Source organism: Lathamus discolor, chromosome 6, assembly GCF_037157495.1.
Source record: "Lathamus discolor isolate bLatDis1 chromosome 6, bLatDis1.hap1, whole genome shotgun sequence".
NCBI classification, from domain to species: domain Eukaryota; kingdom Metazoa; phylum Chordata; class Aves; order Psittaciformes; family Psittacidae; genus Lathamus; species Lathamus discolor.
The window spans coordinates 21,262,174-21,281,528 of NC_088889.1; the positions used below are offsets into that span (position 1 = coordinate 21,262,174).

Sequence of the window (19,355 nt, forward strand, 5' to 3'; positions counted from 1 at the left end):
AAAATTGTGTAGTAAAAATGCATATTCAGCAACATGATGTGTACTAACTGAAATGTGAAAGTCTTTATTACATAAAAACCAGAACTCCAAATATTGGCTTTGTCTTACTGTCAGGAGAATTTCCCAACTTGTCTGTTTTACAGGTTTTTTTCTTCTATAATTGATCCTTTTAGCTTTTTATTATACTTGTAGAGAGGCTTTTGGCCTTGCACTTTCCAAGGGGAGACAAAGTTGTTACCGTTTCGGGTACTGTAATGTTTGGCACGATTCTAGAACAAACAAAAAGCTGGTGTTTCAAGTTAGACTGGAGAAAATTTCACAGTTTACCTGACCTTGCTAGTGCCTAAGAAAGCATCACTGCATCCTTGCTTTGCAAGGATTTTGTCCTCTTGGAGCTAACTTGCTTTAGAACTACACTTGTTTGTTTGTTGTTTGTTTCCCCTCCCTAATGAAGCCGGGCTTCAGGGTAATGAAGTTCTGCCTATTCAGCTCCAAAGGTTGCGAGATTGTAGATGCCTTCCTGCCACTTTTCCTGCTGGGTGAAAGAGCCGGGCTGTCTGAATTAAGAATACTTATTTTGAAATTTGCCATTGAAATCACCTTTGGACCATCCTCAATCTCCAGGGAAAGAAGGAAAGAAATGTAAAATAATGTAAGTCATAACTGAAGAGGTCTTCTTTTCAAGAGACATCTGGAGGTTTCAGCTGTTGTGTCTCAGTACCTGAAATCAGAGAATGCTGTATTCTGTCTTTATCTGGAGTTGAAAGTTTGGTTTTCCCACACGAGTGCTTCTAATTTCTGCAGTATCTAAGCTGAATTTTCTTTTTTGTATAAAAACTTCTGGTCCTTAAAGGATCAGTCTTCTAGAGAATGCAACAGATGGACTGCATCTGTGCTGCTGTCTCTGAGGGACTCCCAAATCACTGCATTCTTGTCACATCTGGAGGACCCAGTTCATTGCCAATAATTATTTCCAGCATATTCAGATTCTAGTTTTTAAGTTGGAAAATACTTTTGTCAATGTTCAGTTTAGTATTTATTATCTTCCACTTGGATGGTAAGCTCTTACTGTGGCAGAGGAAAGCAACTCAAGTATTGGTTGCTGCTGTAGTTATTCCTTAGTCTTTGAACTTGTGGCTTCAGTGTCTCAGCTGTTTCTCATAGTCATTCAATGATGAAACAAGAGAATGCTTCAGTCCTTGGCTTTTGCTGATAATGTTGGCAGCCCTCCCAGCAGAGCTGTGAACTGGTCACTTTCCTCCTGTTGCAACTGGAGAAGCTGGGAGCACAATCGGGAGCCAGGAATGCTGGCTGAGAGGTAGCGTCCAAAATATGAGGATGGCATCAAAAAAAAAAAAGCTGGGGGGTGGGAGGGGGAGAAGTATCTTGACAGAAATGTTTCATCCCAGCAGTCAGTCATCCCTACTGACAGGTTCTAGGATTGACGAGAAGAGAATACAGAGCATTTTCTACCAGCTCTCCAGCAGTCAAAGAAGATGTCGTACATACAGGGAAATGTTTATATAGGCAGTGTATCTGAAGGTGATGCAATACTCGGGAAACAATCCAGAAGGCCTGTGCCCTATGTAGGATTGTAGAATAAATTAGGTTGGAAGTACTTCGTCCAGTTCCCTGCTCACCTGCTCAGTAGGTTGCTGAAGCCCTACTCTGGTTGAATGTTGGTTGTCTTTGGCAACAGACATGTCATACTCTCTCTGGGGTTTACTATCTTCAAAGCAAAGATTTTTATTTTCTTTTCCCTGATATCAGATTTTCTCTTGCTGCAGCTTGCATGTTTTGCCTTTTGTTCTGTTTGTGTTGTGTGTCTGAGAAGGATTTGGCTCCATATTTTCTATACCTGCTCATTAGATAAAGACATCATTAGATCTCCCCTAAAGCATCTCTTCTCCAGGCAGAACAAGCTCAGCTCTCTCAGCTTTTCCTTATATATCACATGCTCCAGCCCCTCAGCTATCTCAGTGGCCCTCCACTGCAGCCACTCAGAGTGTACACTTAAGTGTATTTAAAAACCTAGACTTGCACATGGCTTTCCAGATGCAGCCTCATAGGTAGTGAATAGAGGGGAATAACCACGTCTGCTGCTCGCTGCATTTCTGTTAACACAGCTCAGTGCATGTTTGCTGCTGACCCCTGTTTGACCTGTCCGTGGGACTGCAGCTCCTTTTGTGCAACTGTTCCTTAGCTGGTCATGTGCAGCTGTACTTGTAGCAAGGGGTTGGTTACTCTCTCAGGTGTGAGACTTGAAGAAGTTCAAAGACAGATGCAGCTCCTGTTAGCCTGGGCCTCCAACGTGCTGAGATGCCTTTGAGTGGCAGCCTCACCTTCTGGTGTATCGACTGCTCCCCTAGCTTAGTGTCATCTGTGCACTTGCCCAGGGTGCCTTCTGCCTTGCTGTCTCATTTCTAATTGAGACAGCATTGCCCCCGAGGGATGCCTGCAGTAACTGTCTCCTTGTTGAACTTTGTACTGTTAATCACAGCCCTTTAAACTTGGCAGTCTAGCCAATTTTATGCTTGCCTCCTAGGCCAGCAGGCCAAACCATTATGTCTCAACAGTTTGGCTTTAAGACCACCATGGCACACCATAGCTTCAGCTTTGCTAAAGTCAAGATAAGCAACTTTCACCGCAGCACCAGTTTCCCCTGATCCTGTGTTGGTTCAGGTGCCATGTAAAGCTCTGATAGGTTAGGTAACACTTGGGGGTGCAGCTGAACTGTCCACTTGGCAGTTTAACTGTTTAGGCAGTGCTCTCTAAAAATGTCTCTTTGCTCAGAGTCCAGAGCAATGAGTCTTCTGATGGGTGATACAGTGTCAGGTGCTCACTGCTTATCTTTTTTGTATATATAGGGTGCTGGGTGTTTTTGTGTGTTTTTTTTTTTGTTTGGTTTGGTTTTGTTTTGTGGCTTTTTTCTATTTTTCTGCTGTGGCTGGTGACTAAATCCTCTTCCTGACTTGTGAAAAACGCAGATTCACTTCTGTAAGGGGAGTTAAAAGCAGAGAGGGCAATCAGGACCAAACCCTGCCTGTTCTCTTTCTGAAGATGTTGTTGCTGTGCGATCTGAAATGCAAGTATTGTAGGGCTGGGAGAAGAGCAAACAAGTGGAAGCTTTTGTAGGTGAATTGCCGGGTTTTGGGGGGGTGTATACCTAGTTCAGCTTTTTTCTCTCAAGTTATTTCTGTTTCTTTTTTTTTTTTTCCTTAATATATTTTATATATATCATATATGGTTATGCAGTTCTAGTATGTACAGTTCTGGCAGCAGAACTGTAACTCCAGTTTGCTTCCTCCTAGCTGAAGGTCCTGGTGATGGAAGTGTAGAATTTACACCCTTTTGTAGAGAAGATCAGTATTACAGTGCCCATCTTCTGGTCACAGAAACTGAGGCACAGGAGGGAAGGAAAATGACTCGCTTATGAAGGTAGTAGTATGACGTCGATACATTTGTGTCCCATGTGCATCTGTAGTGCTGCCTTCCACAGTGCAGGAGTCTTGTTCTACATACTACTCTCCTATTTAGATTTTGCCAAGGCCCTGGAATATACTTTTCCAAGTATATTGGCTAAACCCCTTCAAGTTCTCAGTTACAATTGTGAAGAGGAGCACGTTTTGCAGGCTCACTAGCTCTGGTAGTGTAGTGAGTTTGCTATCAGAATCCTAGGCTGAATTTATAAATCTCAGTGGTGGGAACAAAGTTATCATCTTTCTTGACAGCTTTGCAAATACGACACCATCAGTGAGCAGCTGTAAACATGAGACCCACAATAGCATTCTCAGTGGTTGTTCAGAGCAGAGCTGTATTTTAGGAGCTTGCCGTCAGCACATTGCAGAACGTTACTTGAAATTACGCTGCTAGGTTACAATAGAACTACTGCAAAGCTGTGTAAAATAAGTCTAAAGAGATCTTTCCCAGCACATCACAGGCAGCTTTTATTTTCCCAGAGGCAGATGATATGCACGTCGTTACTGATTTATTTTTTTTTCCTTCTTTCTCTCATGAAGAATTCCGGCAGCTGAGATAAGTTTACAGCTTCTTAAAAACTGATAATTTAGCAGTCTCTGTGCTGTAAGAGAGACGTGAGATAAGTGCTTGCCATTGCTACAGCATTCAAAAGAAGATAATACAGGGATAAAAGTTTAAAATGACACTTCAGGAAAATATTCCTCGTTCTCCATCTTGATTAAATCCGTTTAATGAAGGTTGTTAACTTTTAAGAATGTGAGAAATGCAATTTGCAAGTAAATTAACTTCAGTGTGTTCACTAACTGATGCCGTGCAACATTGTCTTCAGATGCTTTGGGAGTTCCTACTTGAGTAAAGGAAATACTGGCAGTAATGCCAACAGAATTTCAGAATCCCTGACAAGTGAAGAATTGCAGCAGATTGCTTACCGAAGACCTGAGTTTTCAGTAAGGCACCACTGTGTAAATTCTGACCCCTTCCTACCCTCCTTTTCCCTCACGTGCCTCACCCCAATAAAGGGCTTTCCTTTTGCTTCTTAAGAACTCCCTCATAAAGATGAGTAACCAGTAAACAAGGAGTTGATGCTTGCTTTATAATTTTAACAATGAGAAGTGGTAAGTGTATTTACAGCATGTTTTTAGAGCAAATTGATGCAAAATTCAATTAAATATTAAACTGAATAAAGGATTTTCAAGTTGTTTTAACAGCTTCTTAGCTATGTGTTTTGGATAATAGAGGCATGAAAATTAGGACTGGCATACTTGAAAAGGTGTACTCAATCTGTGATATGCACTGTATTTCTTTTTATTATAAGGAGCTCAGGATGTAACTTAGCTCTTAAGTCCTTTTGCGTATTTTGCACGAGGGGACAAATTTCTATGTTGGTTTGCATATCATAAACTCACTAGTTACAGCAGGGTGTTGCATTAGGATGGGGTATAGCTTGGGTCTTTCAAAGTCAAGGAGATGGTCTGAAAAATAGTTGTTGACTGTAACGTTAGTTACCTACTAGGGACATTACAGCTGAAATACATTTGAAAGCTTGTTTCTCTGACCCTGTGGAGAGACTTGAGAACCCCAAAGTCAGATGTGTATTATGACAATAAAGTAATCGGAAGATTTCACAGCATTTTACCAAGAATGGGGAAACTTAAAAACATGCTGAAGAATGATTAAATGTTTTTTGTGTGGCACTGGCAAAAATGGAAACAGAAACCTAGTGTCCTAAGGCACAGCCTGAAGTCCCTCTGGGCTATGCTTTTCAATTTCTTGGGAAAAACTGATTCCCAAAGGGAAGCATACATTTCCCACCCTTTCATATAGATAAAATACAGCCACAGGCATTTGATACACTTTGTGTTTTCCCTTCTCAGTAGATCATCTCAAAGATTTATTCTCGTAATGGAGCTCTGAAAAGTTAGCTACCTTCAAATGTGAGATATGTCATCTCTCTTCCATGCCAGTAGACTCCTCCCTCCACCTGCTGTATTATACTTGTTCAAGGACCAAATTTAATCTTTTTCTAGGGGCAATTCTTTCCAAAACATAAATTTGTTTTAAATTGAAAGTACAGTATATTATGCCCTTGAAAGGGAATGTGTCATGTTGAGAATTGTATCCATTTCAAAGCATGATGCATCACTTGTCTCTAGCCCTGAAAGGTTTTTAAAATTGGTGTTTGATATTTTTAAAGTTTAAAAAGCTATTGCAGTTATTTTTTCTTTTTATTTTCTCTTTTTTTTTTTTTTAATTCTTCTTGAGCCTTGTTCTGTTGGGCTCTCAGGGATTAAAGGTATTTTCTCACCCTGCCAGTGACAGCTAAGGGTAATACCTCTTTTGAGCATGGCTGTGAAATGGAAGTGAAGACATGACTGCATACTGTGTCATGTCCACAGGTTGGTAAATTCAAACATGCTAACTCAGTTGCTTCTGTTACCATATCCCAAGATACCTGGAAAGCTGTCCAAGGAGGTAACGGACCTCCCATGCTACTAAATAACTAGTCTCTAGTTATCTAGTCTGTACTGCTAAATAAACCTCCCTTGAACAGTCTTGCAGTGGTACTCTAAAGCATACCTGTGCAAGATGCATTGTTCTACATTTGATAAAATGCTTCATTAACTCATAATAATATAATAATAACTCATTTGGGATAAGTTCCTATTTATGTGTCATAAACAGGCCCAGGTTAGAAAATGCAATTCTCTTTAACAAAAATAAAATTCTGTATACCTTTTTGCTGGTATGATGTATGTAGGTTTCTTCTACAGTGAACATGTAGACATCCTTTTTTTTACGTTTAGAGTAGGCATTTCTTAAAGTAAAAGCATGGGTTTTTTTCTGCGCAGGGTTTTTCTATGCAGTAAATGCAGTACATCAGTTTAGCTCCATGTTTTCAAAAATGACTAAACTTGGCTGCTTTGAGGAGTTCAACCAGTGTGAAAGTGGTGTGTTGTCCTGACTTCCAAGCACCGCTGATGAACTAGTCCAAAGCGCCCAGTTTTCAGCTCCATGTTGCGTTTAAGCTTGCCAGTTTACTGTAATGCCTCTAATCAAACTTGCTTTGATTACTACAAGACTAGCAATTAACAGTTCGGTAGCATTTGTGGAAGTGTTGCTCAGCCCTCGCCCCAGGAGAGAGCCAGCTACATCCATAAATCCATTACACCCAGTATTTTCCTACGGAGTGCTGTAGGTGTGAGGGTGGGTGGGAATGCAGAGAACTTTCCCGCCTGCAGAGGTGTGGTTTTCTCATCGACGGGAATTAGGGAACAGATACTCCTGTAGTGCCCGCGATGTGAAGGCAGGGGCTCTCTTCTGTGCATGGCGATAAGTATCCAGGTCAAGGTAAAAAGAGTTATGTGCCTACAGGCATCTGATACAGAAGGCTTTATTCTGTCATTGTGTAATGTGACATATGCTGATACGAATCTCTTAAAGGCCTTTGAGAAGGCGAAATTTAACACATCTGATTATTGTACTTCCCACCAAAGGCCTCAGAGTAGCAGGGATGCAATTCATTGTCTTTGTTTTTCTCAAAACAAAGGCTCTAGTGTCAAACTTTCTAACGAGTGGCACTGTTTTACATGCAAGATATTAGATAATGCCTGTGCATGGATAAATCAAGTTCACTGATACTGGCAGGAAAGCAGCATCTGAGTTTCTGTGTGAATTCTTGCCATGTCCCAGTGCTGGGTACAGCAGCTGCTGTGCTCCCATCCCAGCAAAGGTCTGTTGAGAGAATTCTCTGAGGAGCACTTAATACCAATGCATTAGCATGAAAGCAGAGATGTAGAGCTTACCTTCTATCATGGAAAAATGTAAAGCATTCTGTATCTACAGATTTGGTTTTGTTCTGGTTTAATTGAGCACTAGAATGCTACTTTTTGAAAAGATAGCTGGGTGTTCACTGTGCGTAAACCAGAGCTGTACTGTAATGAAGTTTCACACAGGACCCATGTATGTACTTAAAACAAGGAAGGTGTTACCAGTTTTATAAGATTTTGGCCTACTGTAAAGCAGTTATTCTGCAGGCTTTGGTCCTTATTTATGTATTTTAAGGTTTCTCTTTCAGATAAGGTAGGTCTTTGTGTTTGGAAACAAACTAGGGAGACCTCTGCGAACAGTGTTACTTTAAAGAGGAATTTGAGAAGGTGGGATGAGTGACAGAGAGATTGTCTCAGGCTCTAGTTTTGATGAATGCTTTAAGCCAGTATGAGCTGGCATGGCTTCAGAAAGAAGTTGTGTTGCTTTGTCCTTGCCTGCTCAGGCCTCCCCCAGTCTGTCCCTTGCCTTCTATCAGCCCAGGTGTTTGTGCAGTTGCCTGTGAAGTGGGGAGTTAATCCACTCGAAAACAGGGACTTAAAAAAAGAAAAGAAAAAAAATATTTTAGAATTTAAACAGTTCCCTAGGCTGGTTTGCTACATTGCTGCAGCCCAGGAATGGGGCTAGTAATGGGCAGGGATCAAGCCAATTCAGGGCTGAGATTATTGTGGTTTATTTGTTTGGTTTGTATGGGGTTTTTGTTGTTGTTTTGTTGTGGGTTTGGTTGGTGGTGTGTTTTGTATTCCCTCTCCCCCCGTTTGGAATTTTCTGAAAAGCAGAGTGCCAGGCTCATGACAGTGCTGGTTTTCCTTTGCCACCTGTAAGACGGCAGTGATTTTTCTCTGCTTCTGGTTTCTCTCTCTAATCAGCTGCTTCCCGTTTCCAAACGTGTGTGGTGCTGCCGTGCTGAATACCCACTTGTCATCACAGAGCAGTTCTTGCAGATTTGTACCTCTGAGTTTTGTGAAACTTCAGAAACTTTCACTGTTGATACAAGTCATAACACTTACAGACTGTACATAGGGAAAACAGAGAACTGAACTCCTTTACATTTACTTAAATCTTTACTATTGGCGTCCTCCTTTACACCTGCTTTTTTTTCACGCCCAGTTTGCTATCAAATGGTCATTCTGGGTGGATTTTTGGACTGTGCAATTTCATACCTGTTCGTGTTTGAACTCTTTTCAGACACAGGATGTTTTCTGCAGTGATTTTACTATTTACTCTGGTTTCTTTTTCCTTTGCAGTTTGAGCTTTGCTCCTTTCCTGGTGCCTCCTCTCCCCATTCTTGTCTGCCAGCCCTGCTCTTCTTTCAAGTTCTTCCTTAAACCTTGCTTCTCCTAGCAACCTCTTGTTTTCCCTCACCAGTGCTTGTTCAATTTACTGTTCAGGGAGGGGGTCTCTCATTCTTGTTTGGAGACTTCTGTTGTTTGAACATAGCCAACTGTTATTTAGACATGGTCACATCATCCTGGTTGAAGATTAACCTTATGTCTCAAAACTTTTAAATTAATATTTACATTTTCATTCTATGCTTAAATTTTCTTTTCCCAAAGCAAATATGCTAACTAGATTATTCTTTCAGTAGCTTAGTACAAATATTCTTTGCATATTTGATCCATCTTGATATACTGAATAACTGCGAGTTAACTGTACAGGCGCTTTGGGAAGAAAAAAATGTATGTTTTTACTTTTCTTTTTGTTGTGTTCTGCTGTGTTAAATTTACATGCAAGTATGTAAATACTTTGCAATATCCCATAAAGCAGATTATTTACTTTAAGTCAGTAACACTAGGAGTACAGCCTAGCCCCAGTCCTTTGAAGACTGTACTCTCTCAGGGCAGCATTTTCAGAAGTGCTGAGCACTCGCTGCATATTCAGCTATATTCAGCTGGCATGCTTTTGAAAATGTATCTCTAAATGGGAATGCCTCTGAACGCAATTATGAAGAAAAGCTACAGCATTAATTTAGTAAAGGCTGAACTGTATGTGCACTGGGGAGTCTGAAGGCTGATGTAGCTTTCAGGGTTGGATCCATCCTGTCTAACCAGCTATGGCATCAGTCAACAGCCCAGGTGCCCTAGACTATAGTGTACAGTCACTGGAGATAGAGGAGAGGAGAACTCGGATCAAAAGCTAATTCAGAACTTAGGTGAACCAAAACACTGCATTTCTAACCCTTTCAGTTAATGCCATGAAATCAGGCTGGCTGAATGCAGCCCAGAACGCCTGTCTCATTTTTAGTAATCTGTCTAAGTGGTTGTACAGTGCTGAATTGCCCCATCCCTGGCAGTGTTCAAGGCCAAGTTGGATGGGGTTTTGAACATCCTGGTCTAGTGGGAGGTGTCTCTGCCCGTGGCAGGGGGGTTGGAACTAGATGATCTTTAAGGTCCCTTCCAACCCAAACTATTCTGTGACTCTGTGAATTACTGCTGAAAACTCTGTCTTAAGTATGAAGATGGTGACAGTGCACATGCTGAAAGGGGACTACTAGAGAAACATCCTGATTTACCTGGGGAAGGAGTGTGGCACTGCCTTTTGTCCTTAGCTGGGGATTTTAGAATACAGAATATAGAAAAACATAGTTTTAGGAAAAGTTTTAGGCATGCAGCTGTGTGCAAAAGAGGATGGACCAAAATGCATTTTTTTTTACTTAATCATGCATTAATGTACACATAAATAAAGACAGCTTTTTCTAAAATTGGCATTTGTGCTTACCAATTCGGTTTGCTAAATGCTGGGTTTTGTTTATATATGCGAGTGTGGCTTGTGCTATGTGGACTGTGTACAGACACAATTGCAAACTTAAGAGACTTTGGCTCTGTAAGATTTCAGCCTCAAGGGAAAGCTTTTGTTAGAGGTGTCAGAAATGAGTTTTCTACAAAAGAGTTGGTTTTGGTTTTTATTTTATAATCATTTTAGTTCAGTGTTGCTGGGAAGAGAAGTGTTTAAACAATTAGTGCTGTCAGTTTTAGTTAATTGCTAATTAAAATGGTTTGCAAGTTTGTAAAGCAGGAGAGAGATAATCGTAATAAGTCATAATCAGAAGTCAACTTGGTGTATGAAAATACGGAACAGGATATTTGTGAGTTGGGTGTTGATCCGCAAGGGGGAAAACTAGGTCCAGGGCCAGCCAAATGCTGTCACTAGTTTGTCACCCTCATACCACTCCACTTCTACGTCCACCTTCCCTTTTGTCTTATCTCTGTGTGTTTGTTATTGTAAGTGCTTCTGGGAAATTTCCATCTCTTATGTAGCTTATACAGAACCCTAATGTTGAAATTGCAATTATTTTGTTTCATTACGGACTTGAAAAAAATTGTTTTAATATGCAAAAATGAGTTTTGCTTTTCAGTCAGCTTTCCTATTAAGCTTTGCTTTTTTGTTTGCAGCCAGTTGGTTTGCTTTTGTTGAGTACGGAGTATGACTTTATACTTAAATATTTTATATATTTAATGGCTCTGCTTTTTGTGTTAGAAACAGAAGGCCTTTTTGCTTCAACTGTAAAAAGGTGATGCTTCGTTAGTGGACGGCATGGCTCTTAAAGATGTCATATTTCTGCTGAGTGCTTGCAGTCAAGATTCCTTGGCATTAGTCCTCTTTCTGGTATATGGCTGATTTTGTAGTAAGCTTGTAAAAATAAGTAAGAAAAAACCCAAAACAAATCATACCAAAACCATTTTGAGGGTAACTGAGGAAAACTAACTGATGTAAATTACTAGTCTGTCTTCTCGGTGCTGCTTACATGTGCCTGTATCTCCTAGATAGGACATGCTACGTGGTGGAAGAATTCTGACACAGTAGCATGAACTAATATTTGAAGGCTTCCTGAGAGTTGTAAATTATCAGACATTTAAAGTGGGATTTATTTATTAGGAGGGGGAATGACTCTGTTGTAAATTACAGTTGTTATTTTAAAAGCATCTTGCACAATTTATTCCTGCATCTCTTTATTTGCAAATGTACTGGCAAATATATTTGCAAATGGCAGTTTTGCCTCCTGCTAAATGTTAATACTGAAAACCAAGGGGATTTTGCTTCATATAAGTACTTCAGGGCTGCTGGAATATGTAAAATGTAGGTCTGTGTAAAATACAAATGCACACTTGTTTGGGTATTTTGGATTTAAGTTTCCGATACTATTCATTTCATCATGAACATTTGTTTCTTCTGTTGCTGAGAATGAGACCATTATTGCGGTGATTCATGGTGCTCTCACATTATCCACAGATTACCAGATTATAAAGGCAGAAAGGGAGTGTTCTGGCCTCTCGGTCTGACCTTTTGCATCATGTTGGTCAAAGGATTCCCTTGAATTAAATCTTTTGAAGTAAAGCCTTTAGACTCTTCTCATTTTGATTTAAACATTTGTAGTGATGGACAGTCATTGCTTACCTTGGTGAAATCAGCTTAAAGAATGAACAGCAAAGGAAAAGCAGTTGAAACTGTTCATGCCTTTTTTTTTCTTCTTTTTTTTTATATTTTTAATTGGGCACATTTATAACCTAAGTCTCCTTGTGTTTATGTCCTGTTATTTTGTATATGTATATCTATAATATCAGTAGCTTTCTATCCCTTTGAGAGAACTTTTCCATGTGCTAGCAGTCTCTCTCTGTGAAGTTATCACTGTTTTCTTTCAGCCTCAAAGAAAGCATTTATCTTATGATTGTATAATTTTTGAATACACATTGAAAACAGTCAGAAAAACTGATTGCTACTGCTAAACCCAGGGCAGGTATTATCTGCTGGTTTCAGCTGTTGTTGTATGTTCTCCTGAACTGTTCCAACTCTGAAAAAGAGTTTGAAAACAACTGCCTGTTTTTAAAACTACTTCCTGCTGATAATTGCACTCACAATATTCACAGTAAAGGCCAACCCATTGCTACTGCATGACTCAAATTTCCCCTTTGCTTTTGCTTTGCTGTAGCAGCTACATGCCTAGTCAGGGAGAGAGATTGCTGGAGGCTACCTTAAATAAAATCCAGAAATGTCACATTTTTAATGTGACCTTTGCTTACAATTTCAGTGGACACTTGAACTAACTTCTCCAAGAAGCAAAGCAAATGTATGTTAGAACACGTATAGTGTAGCTCTAAATTGCTTCAGAGTTGCCTGATCACTGCAAGTGGATTTCCCAGCTTCTTAGCTCTAATTTCATGTCATTGTAAATGCATACAATACTCTCTGTTTCTTGTGGCTTGGACAAAGAGGTGCTTTTTCTTATAGTAATAAAGCCTGAGCACTTGTAATGTGTTAAGTTTAGGTCTTCCACTAAAGTGTTTTTAATGGTTTGAGGAGGATGGAGAATTCTTTGGTATACAGATTTCGTGGCTGTAACTGAAATGCCTAGGTTAGGAAGGTAGTTCTCTGGCTCACCTAAGATCTGAGTTAGCATTTGGCAGTGATGTTCTTTCTAACTCACCCTCTGTCTCCAGTGACAGCAGACCGACCTTAGGACAACTCAGCTGCTCAGTCTGGTGCCCCAACAACCTCTGAGCTCCTTCTGGTGTGTGTGGTGGTGTTCCTTTTTTCTTTTTTCCCTCCTCTTAAAATGTGATGAAATCTATCAGATGTGAGTGATAATTTTAGTGTATCTCAGTGGTGAAGGTATCCCAGGGTAGGCATAGATTAACCTGACACTTCAGGTCAGTAGAAGCTAGGAACATTTTTAGACCTAGAATATTTCTGTAGTCCACACTCGTGAGACCACATCAACAGTGCTGTGTTCAGCAAAAGGGACGCGGACCTCATGGAGCGAGTCCAGTGTTGGCTGCAAAGATGATCAGAGAGCTGGAGCATTTCTGTTATGGAGATAGGCTGAGAGAGTTGGGCTTGTTTAGCCTGGAGTAGAGAAGGCTCTTGGGAGATCTTAGGGTAGCTTCCAGTACCTAAAGGGGCTGACAGGAAAGCTGGTGGGAGACTTATCACTACATTTGTAAAAAGGCTTTAAGCTTAAAGAGGGGAGATTTAGATCAGAAACTAGGAAGCTCTTCACTGTGAGGGTGGTGAGACATTGGAACAGGTTGCCCAGAGAAGCTGTGGATGCTTCATCCCTGGCAGTGTTCAAGGCCAGGTTGGATGGGTCTTTGAGCAGCCTGGTGTAGTGGAAGGTGTCCCTGCCCATGGCAGGGGGATGGAACAAGATAATCTGCAAGGCCTGTCCAAACCCAAGTCATTCTGTGATGTCTCAAGCATAAAATTGGTATGGTGGGTGATTTTTCTTTTTTCCCCTAGCATTTTTTTTATTTTTTTTCCCTAGTATTTTTTTCCTGGCATAGGAGACTCATAATACTTCATGTTCTTAAATGAAGTTTAATAAGAGTATTCTATCTTGATGCAGTTACTGGGTTTTTTTTATCATTGGGTCTTTCTTAGGCTGCTTTGTATGATGAGCATTGTAAGTCACACAAGGTGTTGGCTTGTTCTTTGAGACCGTGGTTTCACATGGACAACTTGTGTAGTAAATACAGCACATGCTGGCAGGAGTTTTTGGGGAGCTGAACTGTTAGCTTAGTTTGATGAGCTGACAATTATGGTTTCTTGGCAACTGGGTTGTTAAAGTTTTTCAGTTTTTCTCTTACTACTTTGACAAAAAAGTTGCATCAATTTCAGTATTGCTGTGTGTAAATTTAAGCTGTATATTTTACAGATTGGTTTTGTTAACAGTTTCCTTACTGTCTTAAAGTTTAAGATTAATGTCTTGCATAATACTATCTACAATAGATTTTGGATTTTTTCAGAGACATGTTGAGTTTTCAACTAAATAAATACCCAGCTATGCTGTGTTTTCTTAATGCTAATATCGGCTTTCACCAAATAACAACATAAGGTATTGGATATTATAACAAATTTTGAGTTCTAAATTCATACAATTTCAAATGCAAACTAAGGATAGAAATGCTCAAGGATGAAAATTCTTAACAAGGCATATGTTTATGTATAAACTGATTACATGACCTGAATTATTCTTCCATGGCTAATTATACTTAGAAGAAAGTGTGCTTTATTACTCTGGCATACTTTAAGAACATCATACGCTAATACTTGCATTACCATGATGTACCAAACTATACTGACATCCCTGTGTTTCTTTTAATACTGGATTTCTCAACACATTGCTACACACACAAATGCACGCACACACCCACATACATATTTTATTTGCCTGCCTCACTCTCCTTCTCTCATACTTTATCTTGACACTCCTTTTATTGGTAAAACCGGAACCATTTACAACATGTAAACCACACCTGAGTAGATGATAGGAGATCCAGCATATGTTCCTTACCTTGATTGCAGTGAGAAGACTACCTTTGCACCTTAAGCTTAATGGTTCTTGCTTTTTTTCTTTCTAGATACTGTCAAGATAATGTTTTTATCAGTGTGCTTGCTTTCAGCAATCTAATAGAAACCTGTAGTGGTTTTGGCTTAGTTTTAGCTATTATTAGTTCCAAGGGTGCCTATAATGACTAGTAGATGGTGACCTAATATTTTTTCAGTAGTGTAGGATATGATGGACGGAGTGAAAACTCATAGTTAACAGCTGTGATTTGCTTGGTCAGAGAAGTGAGTAGCCAAAGCTGCTTTCTTTTCCTAGTTCTTTGACAGGTCCTCTTCTATGAAGACAACAGAAACTTACTGCAGGTTTCTTATTTTGCTCTTCCATCTGTTTTTCCGGGACCCTGTGCTCCTAAGGTGGCATAGGAGACTTAGAATACTTTGTTCTTAAATGAAGTTTAATAAGAGTATTCTATCTTGATGCAGTTACTTGGTTTATTGTTATCATTGGGTCTTTCTTTGGCTGCCTTGTATGGTGAGCATTTTAAGTCGCACAAGGTGTTGGCTTGTTCTTTGAGACCATCACTTCACATGGACAGCTTGTGTAGTAAATGCATCAGGTACTGGCAGGATTTTTGGGAGGGCTGAACTGTTAGCTGGGTGCTGTCTGTTAGCAGAAGTGGTGCATCAAAGTGCCTAGTCTGTATTTGATTTATTTGACAGTTAAGCTTGGGTTTATTGCTTCCTTTTTGGGGTTGCTAATGAAATTAAGAAACAGTGTCACATTCAACAAGCATGTATGTTCCTTGACTTCCTCGCAGACATGTTACTTGACCTCAGTGACCTTCTTCAGGTAAGGTATCTTTTTTTTTTTTTAATTACTATTTGAAACTTTTGAATTGCTAAAGTTTAAGATTGATTGCAAGCAAAGAGCTGTCAGTGTGGGCTGTCTGGGATGGTTTAATTTCTCTCTAAAAATTCTGACTTGGAAAATCACTGGGTTTATAAATCTGAGCAATTGTTCAGTAAAATTAAATGTTAATTTATTTTTTTTTTCCTTGAATGCTACATATAATGCATTGAGAGTTAGTATGATCATTTCATCAGGATTCAGAGTCACTGCAATGGCACAGAGTCAGATGCTACACATTTTTAAAACAACAGTTGTTGAAGACCGAAATAGCTTTTTTGGTAGGTAATACTGTCTAAATGGATTAGCGCACTACAGAGACGTGGTTTATAAAATTTATTTTGAGAGAAAGGCATACTTGCTCTGTATGTGGAATTAGAAAGCTCTAATGACATATGCTCTTATGCTCATTCTCCATGTTACAACTGTTTTACATACAATGTGAGTAGGTTAGTTGCATCTATTTTTGTCTTCCCAGCTGTCTTGGTAAATGGCATCCCTGTAAAGACTATTTATTGCTTGAAGCAATCTGCTGGAATTGCAATAATCAAATGAATCTTTAATTCCTAAAAAAGAGTAATTTTTTTCTCTCTTCTAAACTCTTACTGAATTATTTTGATTACTTATAACCAAATAATGCATGTGTAGAGTGGGAGGTTTATTTCCTTCTAAACACTGGTGATTTTTCATGGTGATTGTTATGAAATAGAGTGATGACAGTAATATGAAGAATAGTCACACAATGTGAAGAAAAGTGGGTATTGTATCTGTAAAAGAAAACAGTATTGTCAGCAAGCACAGGCAAGAAGGATTGAACAATTTGTCTTTCCCCCTCTGTATATGCCAGCTGGAAAAGGTGGGGAGATGGGGCATTGTGAGGACCAGAACGTTAAAGAGGGGTGACTGAAGAGATGGGAGAGACAGGAATAGATTAATAGTAGGGAAAGAGGAAAAATGCAAAATTTCAGTATCATTATCTGTATTTATGTATTTAACTGTGTGAAGACTTAAGATGTGCTCTGCTTTATAGCTTCTTTAAGGTGAATCTGAGCAAACAGGAATGTTAAATGTCATTGTTAACTGTAGCTAGGCAGAAAGTCACATTGAAGAACTTACAAATAAGTTTTCAGGTCCTAGCTTCATTTCTCCTCCACCTGGAGCTTGTTTACTCCTTCCCCACTCCTTATCCCCTCCCTTCTCCAAAAAAATAAAAAATAAAAAATTCCAACAAAATAGCAACAAAACCCCCCCAAAACGGAAATAAACCCCAACAACCCCATCCCCTCAAATAAAAATTCCCCAAATCAAAACACAAAAAAAACCCCAAGAACCCCACAACTCCCCAAAACCCCCCAAGCACCCACCCCCCCCACGCCAAACCAAAATGGTCTGCCCTCCTTCTCTCCCCTCAAAAAACACCAAACAAAAAAAAGAAACAAAAACCAACAAAAACTTGGTGGCAAGATGTTTATGGCCCAGGCAAAAAGCATCAGTAGATTCTGCTTCCTTTGCCCACAGATTTTGTGCCTAAATAAAGAAGAGCAATTACCTCATTAGATTGTACTGGATTACCTTGAAGTGCCTCTTTTTTTTTTTTCAAGGGCAGCTTTCCTATCCTGAAATTGGGATGTGAATGGCATTAGAGGAAAAGAAAGGTTGTTAGCAGTAGTAGTAGTAATGGCAGTGGTATTATCTTTCCAAAACATTTAACTTGTTCACTCATCTGTACAAAATGTGGCAAGAGTGGTCCAGGGAACTGTTTTTCTTGGTAAAGTGAGAGAGGTGTCAATTTTATGTCAGGAAAAAGTCACATCTGAAAGTCTAAGCAATGCGCTACGGCTGAGCTTCACTCACTAACTCTTGCTTAGATGCTAATAGCAGATTTTGAGATTTTTCTTTAGCATTTTCTGCTTGATGCGGCTCGGTTGTGTGAGAGGTGATGGGACCTGCAGGGCTGCTAATCATCTGACTGCGGGGATTTTTTGAAGAGAGTTACCACATGAACCATCCTTACCAAGTGTCATTATGGAGGCTACTGAGTGAGTTACAGAACACCTTGAAATAGGTTTCAGCTCATTTGAGGGTAGAAAAACAAGTGGAACAACCTTTTGTGCATTGCTTCATCTAAAAGCAAAACAAAAAGTAAGTTTTGTAACTCTAGCTACCAGCAAAAAAGATAAATGAAAGCCCATGGAAAAGGCCATTCATTGCTTCCTTCTGCCATCTTGCAGCTGGAAGCAATATTAGCAATGCCCGTCTGCATCCCACTTAATGACACCCTCCACATCAGTGACCTGCAACTAGTGTCTTGCAAGCCCTAGGAGAGTTAAAGCCCTTTGTGACTCACAACATAAGAAAGGTGGTAGTTAAAAGTAAGAGTGATATGAAGAAGACTTGAATCTGCTGTTACCTGCAACACATGGTTTGTTTAATGACCTAATATATTTGTGTTCTTTCTCTCTTGTTGATCTGTTTAGCTTTTTAAAAACAAACAAAAAAATCCCAAACCAAACCCATAAGAGTGGCCTCTTAAGCTCTGGTCTCTATTACTTGCCCAACCTCTCTTCCTGTCTTTACTGAGTTGCTTTGGGATTTGGTCCCCCATTCCCCATAAAAGAATAAAAAAAAGCTGCCCCCTGTAGTTTAATACAGTTTTAGAATAGTATTATACTGCTAAAACTTAGAATAGAGGAGACTAATTTTCACTGTTTAATGGCAGTCTGTTTAAGAAGTCATGTCAGTTTTTCTCTTATGCTCTTATGCTTTTCTCTTATGATGACTGAGATGCAGGAGTTTGTCTTGTTCCACTGGAGAACTGCTACATTTCATAATAGTTTTTGTAGCTTCAAAATTGCTGTCATCTTGGAAAAAGCCAAATGTCGTTGCCTTTTTTTAGTTGTAAAAGCAGTTTCCTTGGTACTTTTTCTCCGATTTTATCCTCAGGTGAAATATATCCTATGTCTTGGAAACCTGTTGGAAGTGTTGTCAGGTTCAGTATGCTTCTAGTACATTTAGACTTTAAAGTATTATCTGAAAATGCCCAGATCACTGCTCCAAATCAGGCTTCTTCCTTGTGCAGATCAGCCATGCTGCATGTTGATTGAGTTGGAAGGGTGATCAGTCATCAGTCTCTGACAGGGAAAGTACTTAATATTTTCAGGTACTGCATTTTACTTGCAAATATAGTCTTTAGAGAGGTCTGTAATCAGGCCTTTTGTTTGCTTTTTTGTTAATCCAGTCTAAGCAACAGACCTTGCTTATTTCGGAGAGCTGAGAAGCTTGTCTAGCCTTGGCCCAACTTTTGAACAGTTGAGGGTTGGTCATCTGTTTGAGCACCTCATTCTTTGCACCTGGAGAAGTATTTGGCTAAAGTTTTGATCTTCTGTGGTGAAATGCTGCCCTTCTCATCCTCACAAATGGCAGGGTTTTTTTTTTTTCAGACTCTTGTCATCTCCAGGGTCATGGTCTTTGCAATGTGGTCATGAAAGACTTTGGGAAGAAGTGTTTGCAGTGCTCTGATCTCCAATTAGCCTAGTAGAATATAATTTTTAGTGTGCCTTTGGTGTGTCCTACTGTTAAATAAGGCTAATACTTAGAAGATGTTAAGCAGAGCCAGATTTTTTACGGGTGTCTGCAGCAGAAGGATTAGTAGCAACATTAATAATTAATTAGAATGAGATGTTTTGACTTGATATCATGGAAAGGTTTTTCACCATGAGGACAGCCAAGTGTTGAAACAGGCTGCTCAGAGCAGTTTTGAAGTCTCTGTTAATCAAAGTTTTCAAGATTCTGAGGAACCTGGTCTCTACTTGTAGCTCACCCTGCTTTGAGCAGGAGGTTGGGGTTGGAGACCTGCTGAGAT

At 39.7% G+C, this 19,355-nt stretch overlaps 1 protein-coding gene across 3 annotated transcripts in view; it reads left to right on the top strand.

The window, feature by feature from the left end:
• Window positions 1-19,355, top strand: part of BRF1 (BRF1 RNA polymerase III transcription initiation factor subunit) — a 221,134-nt gene that overhangs the window by 54,977 nt on the left and 146,802 nt on the right. For 2 of the 3 annotated variants that reach the window (XR_010613570.1, XM_065683412.1), the window contains exon 4: window positions 15,405-15,436. Coding sequence is in view for 1 of the 3 variants with exons in the window: in XM_065683412.1 (XP_065539484.1) it covers window positions 15,405-15,436 (32 nt within the window). In the remaining 2 variants the exon portion in view is untranslated. Of the gene's footprint in view, window positions 1-15,404; window positions 15,437-15,711; window positions 15,775-19,355 lie in introns of those variants that run through there. The other variant, XM_065683414.1, reaches the window with a different exon arrangement.